The 6,828-nt window shown below is 44.0% G+C and overlaps 1 protein-coding gene across 6 annotated transcripts in view; it reads right to left on the reverse strand.

Annotated features, from left to right (window-relative positions):
• Positions 1–358: 358 nt before the first annotated feature.
• Positions 359–6,828, reverse strand: part of LOC147009385 (uncharacterized) — a 70,682-nt gene continuing 64,212 nt past the window's right edge. For all 6 annotated transcript variants that reach the window (XM_085861889.1, XM_085861888.1, XM_085861891.1 and 3 more), the window contains one exon: positions 359–2,401. In XM_085861889.1, coding sequence (XP_085718015.1) covers positions 912–2,401 — 1,490 coding nt within the window. In that variant the 3' untranslated portion in view covers positions 359–911. The remainder of the gene's footprint in view (positions 2,402–6,828) is intronic.

A 6,828-nucleotide genomic window follows, 5' to 3' on the forward strand; every position in this document is an offset into this window, starting at 1 on the left:
GCATGCACCTGAAATGAATTTGGAGTGTCATAACAAAGGGGGTGAACACTTATTGATGTAAAACATTTCAGCTTTTCATTTATAAAAATTTCTAAAAACATGTTTTCACTTTTTCATTATGGGGTATTTTGTGTGGCTTGGTGACATTTTTTTTTATAATTTATTGCATTTTAAATTCAGGCTGAAACACACCAAAATGTGACAAAAGCCAAGGGATGTGAATACTTTTTGAATTAACTGTATTTGGAAGTTGCCCAAGGTGTCTGTAATAACTTGCGCACTCTTCACCAAAGACACCATATCTCACAACTCTTGTGTACATGTTCATCTCATTAAAATAAACTGGTGAGGCCATGGCTCCAACATATCACTTTATTCAAATCGGCATTTTCATGAAAATTCAATATCTTGTTGAAAATATTTTTCAATTCAATATCTGTGTCCCTTTTTCACTTCTTTGAAAATCTGAGTTCAAAAGCGTGCCCTCCATTAAAGAGGGTTCACCATGATTGGGAAATCTTTGATTGTAGCCAATCATGTGGCTTTCCCCACAGGATGGTGGCTTGATAGGGGTCACTGATAGTGATAGCTCGAAGTGGTGGTGTGTCAATCATCATCACACATTCATATGTATGCATACATGTGTGTGTGTATATATAATTGTGTGTGTGTGTCATTGGTTATTATCTTCATTTGGGGGTTTCAAAAGGTGGGATGATGTTCTCCCAGAACTAAAAATCTCCACTTCCTTTTTTGGTAAAGGATCATGATTCATGAACCAAACTGTGAAACTTCATTATCATCACCACTTCCCAAGGGTTCTTTTCAAAATCTTCACTGAACCTCTGACAGCCTCCACTTGGAGCTCGTTTGTAGTGATATTAAGGAATGCTTTTAAGATACTCACTAAACTAGTGAAGGTTTTCTTTTTCACTAATGTTGCTCCGACCATCAGTATTTGGACATTCGTGTAGACCTTCACCATTGTGAATCGTCATGTGCCTTTTAAGGCTGGATGACCAACTAAAAGATTTTCCACAAGTTATGCATTTGTATGGGCGTTCACCACTGTGAATTCTCATGTGTGTTTTCAGGTGAGATGAACGAATAAAAGATTTTCCACAACTGGCGCATTTGTATTGGCATATACCATTATTTTTGACCATGTGTGTTTTAAGTCTGGATGAGTGATAAAAAGATTTTCCACAACTTGTACATTTGTATGGGCGTTCAGCACTGTGAATCATGATATGCGTTTTAAGGCTGAATGATTGATTAAAAGACTTTCCACAACTTGTGCATTTGTATGGGCATTTACCATTATGTTTGACCATGTGTGTTTTAAGCGTGGATGACCGATAATAAGATTTTCCACAACTTGTACATTTGTGTGGGCGTTCTCCATTGTGAATCATCATGTGTGTTTTAAGGCTGAATGACTGATTAAAAGATTTTGCGCAACTTGTACATTTGTATGGGCGTTCTCCATTGTGAATTATCACGTGTGTTTTAAGGCTGGATGACTGATTAAAAGATTTTGCGCAACTTGTACATTTGTATGGGCGTTCTCCACTGTGAATCATCATGTGTGTTTTAAGATGAGATGAACAAATAAAAGATTTTCTGCAACTTGTACATTTGTGTGGGCGTTCACCATTGTGTATCCTCATGTGCCTTTTAACGTCGGATGAACGCAAAAAAGATTTTCCACAACTTGTACATTTGCATGAGCGTTCGCCATTGTGAATAATCATGTGTGTTTTAAGGTGAGATGAACGAATAAAAGATTTTCCACAACTTGTACATTTGTATGGGCGTTCTCCATTGTGAATCATCATGTGCCTTTTAAGGTTGCATGAACGAATAAAAGTTTTTCCACAACTTGTACATTTGCATGAGCGTTCACCATTGTGAATAATCATGTGTGTTTTAAGGTGAGATGAACAATAAAAAGATTTTCCACAACTTGTGCATTTGTACGGGCGTTCTCCATTGTGAATCATCATGTGCCTTTTAAGGTCAGATGAACGAATAAAAGATTTTCCACAACTTGTACATTTGCATGAGCGTTCGCCAGTGTGAATCATCATGTGTGTTTTAAGGTGAGATGAAGAATAAAAAGATTTTCCACAACTTGTACATTTGAACGGGCGTTCTCTATTGTGAATCTTCATATGTGATTTTAGGGTGGACGACTGAATGAACGGTTTTCCACAAGTTTGTTCAGCTTTCTTGCCACGATAAAACTTGTGAAAATTGTTCTCTGCAAACATTTCATTATTCGGTTTGTCTTGTTTGTAAAAAGTCCTCTTGCTCGTTTCAGTTGGCGGGTCCTGTGGACGTGTGTCTGAGCTGTTCCTACAAGTAGCTGCAGTCTCCTTTCGCGATTCAATGGATCCACCTGTAAATGTAACATCACGTGACCTGTAAAAAAAAAATCAGATTCTGCAGAATACTCATAATATCATTCTGACAATCACACCCAAAAATGTTCAACTGTATTTTCGCATGCATTTGTTGTATTGCAAAAAGGTAAAAAAATACAACATAAAAAACATTCTTGATGTAAATATACATTATTCTGTGAAAAAAGTTTGGGTTTTCTCCATGATCGTCATAATTTAGCATTTTTTTTGTATTTATTGTTAAGGCTTTTATGAGAGCAAACATAACGCACAGCAAGGGAGTCATGAGACAAGAGTGGCGGGAGAGGGAAGGACAAAACAGTGGGGAACAGGGACATTAGGAGATCTGTGAAAGGCAGAGGGATGGGGCGGGGGACACGGGGGATACAAGATGGACATCAGAGGACTTTCAGGAAGGAAAGCAGGGAATTTGAAGGAGGTGGGTTTGGGGTGGATTAACGGGGATAGAAAAGATCAAGGTTTTGTATGGGGCAAGATAAGAGGTGGTGGCGAACGGCAGTTTTGAAGGCCTGGAGGGAAGAATGGGATTGAAGAGAGTGTCGGAGTTTATTCCAAAGGTGGGAAAAAGGGAATGAAAGAGTGAAGGCGAGCGGTGATTCATGATTTTGGTACTTTTATGAGAAGGGGGTTGCTGATGGACCTTGAGCTCCCCACGGAAATATGAGCGGGAGGGGGGACAAAGCGGGGGGGGGGGGGCAAGACCACAAAGGAGACTGGAGAAGAGAGGAAGACCACCAACCTGCTTCCAGTGAGAGAGTGGGAGGCCCAAAGATTCAGCCTCAACGCGGGAGATACCAATGATCCTAAATGCCTTGGTTTCCCCAGCGTGAAGGCGAGAAAAGTGAGAGGTGGGAGCTCCAGCCTAAAGAAGAGAGCAGCACTCCATCAGGCTGCGGAACAAAGCTTTGTATGTGGTCAGGAGCTCAAGTGTGCCAAGGAATAACTTTGTATGACTGAGGATGCCAAGTGGGTAAATTGCTTTGGAGGCCAGGTTGGAAATGTAGCTTTCACAGGAATGATCAAGGAAGACAGTGAGACCTAGAAGCTTGAATGAAAGGAATTATTCAAGAGGATTGTTGAGAAAGTAGATGGGGGAGGGGGGGGGGTTCCAGACGGTCCTTTCATTGAGGCACAGTGAGAGTGTGAGATTTGTCAGGATTGAAAGACATATTCCACATGTTCGACCAGTTTGTTATTTTTTCCAGATCTGCAAAGACTAAAGAGGCTGGTGCTTGCCGAACTGAGGGTTGACAGATGGTACAGCAGAGGATGGAGCCATCAGCAAAGAGATAAAGAAGATTTTCCATAGTCAGAGAGATTATTGATGAAAGCCAGAAAAATAACAGGGCCCAGAACACTGCCTTGAGGAACTCCAGCCTGGACAGGAAGAGGCGATAAGAGAACTCAATTAAAGGTCACATGTTTCCCGAAACAGGAGAAGAAGTCTGCGAGGCATGAGTGGCGACGTCCTTGGAAACCATAGGAGGAGCGTTTGGTGTGTGGAGCAGGGTGCAAGACTGTATCGACTGAAGGGAGATTGCTCTGATTTCATGTCTGGCATTGAGGATCTCAATCCATTGTTGGGAGAGCAGAAGCAGCAAATGTTGGGTCGAGTGACCTCACCCTGTCAAATCACTGCCACTGGAATCAAAGTTGTCTGGTTTAACTAAAAAGGAAAACATCAGGTCAAAACGTTGGAAATCCTTAAATCCGACAGAATATTTCTGATGCGAGTTATCGCATGTACAGTCCAAACTCAGCAACACTGATGGGACAATGTGTGGATAGTTATTTAAATGTTAGAAATAATGGAAAGTCCAGGTGCCAATGTCCTGAGAAAAAAAACGAGCAAGTTTCGCAAGAAATGCTTTCCATGTTTCAAAACGATCCCTAACAGTTTGGCTTACACCTGCAGATGGACACCGAGTTCTTTTGAATGAGCAGTGATGTCAGTTAGTAACATTAATGCGAGAAATATGTCATCAACCAATTTGGGATAGTTTTGACCTTTTCTGACAAAAAGATCTTGATTGCATCGATGGAGTTCACAAAGTGTGCCAAAACCTTTCCACGACTTAGCCAACAGACATTGCTGTTAAACAGAATGTCATATGTACATCTCCTCAAGCATAACTTGAAATTTCATGCGTGTCAAGGCAGATTGAGCAACAAGAAAATTCATTATATTCACCACTGCAGAGAGAGGCGAGAGAGAGAGAGAGAGAGAGAGAGAGAGAGAGAGAGAGAGAGAGAGAGAGAGAGAGAGAGAGAGAGAGAGAGAGAGAGAGAGAGAGAGAGGCGAGAGAGAGAGGCGAGAGAGAGAGAGAGAGAGAGAGAGAGAGAGAGAGAGAGAGAGAGAGAGAGAGAGAGAGAGGCGAGAGAGAGAGGCGAGAGAGAGAGGCGAGAGAGAGAGAGAGAGAGAGAGAGAGAGAGACAGAGAGAGAGAGAGAGAGAGAGAGAGAGAGAGAGAGAGAGAGAGAAGAGAGAGAGAGAGAGGGGCGAGAGAAGAGAGAGAGAGAGAGGGGCGAGAGAGAGAGAGGCGAGAGAGAGAGAGAGGCGAGAGAGAGAGAGAGGCGAGAGAGGCGAGAGAGGCGAGAGAGAGAGAGGCGAGAGAGGCGAGAGAGAGAGAGAGGCGAGAGAGGCGAGAGAGAGAGGCGAGAGAGGCGAGAGAGGCGAGAGAGGCGAGAGAGGCGAGAGAGGCGAGAGAGGCGAGAGAGGCGAGAGAGGCGAGAGAGGCGAGAGAGGCGAGAGAGGCGAGAGAGGCGAGAGAGGCGAGAGAGAGGCGAGAGAGGCGAGAGAGGCGAGAGAGGCGAGAGAGGCGAGAGAGAGAGAGGCGAGAGAGAGAGAGGCGAGAGAGAGAGGCGAGAGAGAGAGAGGCGAGAGAGGCGAGAGAGAGAGGCGAGAGAGGCGAGAGAGGCGAGAGAGAGAGAGAGAGAGAGGCGAGAGAGGCGAGAGAGAGAGAGAGAGAGAGAGAGAGAGAGAGAGAGAGAGAGAGAGAGAGAGAGAGAGGCGAGAGAGAGAGAGAGAGAGAGAGAGAGAGAGAGAGAGAGAGAGGCGAGAGAGAGAGAGAGAGAGAGAGAGAGAGAGAGAGAGAGAGAGAGAGAGAGAGAGAGAGAGAGAGAGAGAGAGAGAGAGAGAGAGAGGCGAGAGAGAGAGAGAGAGAGAGAGAGAGAGAGAGAGAGAGAGAGAGAGAGAGAGAGAGAGAGAGAGAGAGAGAGAGAGAGAGAGAGAGAGAGAGAGAGAGAGAGAGAGAGAGAGAGAGAGAGAGAGAGAGAGAGAGAGAGAGAGAGAGAGAGAGAGAGAGAGAGGGCGAGAGAGAGAGGCGAGAGAGAGAGAGAGAGAGAGAGAGAGAGAGAGAGAGAGAGAGAGAGAGAGAGAGAGAGAGAGAGAGAGAGGCGAGAGAGAGAGAGAGAGAGAGAGAGAGAGAGAGAGAGAGAGAGAGAGAGAGAGAGAGAGAGAGAGAGAGAGAGAGAGAGAGAGAGAGAGAGAGAGAGAGAGAGAGAGAGAGAGAGAGAGAGAGAGAGAGAGAGAGAGAGAGAGAGAGAGAGAGAGAGAGAGAGAGAGAGAGAGAGAGAGAGAGAGAGAGAGAGAGAGAGAGAGAGAGAGAGGCGAGAGAGAGAGAGAGAGAGAGAGGCGAGAGAGAGAGAGAGAGAGAGACGAGAGAGAGGGAGAGAGAGAGGCGAGAGAGAGAGGCGAGAGAAAGAGAGAGAGATAGAGGAGAAAGAAAGGAGAGAGAGAGGAGAGAGAGAGGCGAGAGAGAGAGAGAGAGAGAGAGAGAGAGAGAGAGAGAGAGAGAGAGAGAGAGAGAGAGAGAGAGAGAGAGAGAGAGAGAGAGAGAGAGAGAGAGAGGCGAGAGAGAGAGAGAGAGAGAGAGAGAGAGAGAGAGAGAGAGAGAGAGAGAGGCAAGAGAGAGAGAGAGAGAGAGAGAGAGGCGAGAGAGAGAAGGCAGAGAGAGAGGCGAGAGAGAGAGAGGCGAGAGAGAGAGAGAGAGAGAGAGGAGAGAGAGAGAGAGAGAGAGAGAGAGAGAGAGAGAGAGAGAGAGAGAGAGAGAGAGAGAGAGAGAGAGAGAGAGAGAGAGAGAGAGAGAGAGAGAGAGAGAGAGAGAGAGAGAGAGAGAGAGAGAGAGAGAGAGAGAGAGAGAGAGAGAAGGAGAGAGAGAGAGAGAGAGAGAGAGAGAGAGAAGAGAGAGAGAGAGAGAGAGAATATATGCCATATATATATATATATACATATATATATATATATATATATATATATATATATATAGAGAGAGAGAGAGAGAGAGAATATATACTGGCATATATATATATATATATATATATACATATATATGCCATATATATATATACTATATATATACTATATATATATATATATATATATATATATATATATATAGATA

This window comes from Eptatretus burgeri, chromosome 17 (assembly GCF_056783735.1).
Source record: "Eptatretus burgeri isolate ZD-2024b chromosome 17, Ebu_testis_v1, whole genome shotgun sequence".
In the NCBI taxonomy this organism is placed as follows: Eukaryota; Metazoa; Chordata; class Myxini; order Myxiniformes; family Myxinidae; genus Eptatretus; species Eptatretus burgeri.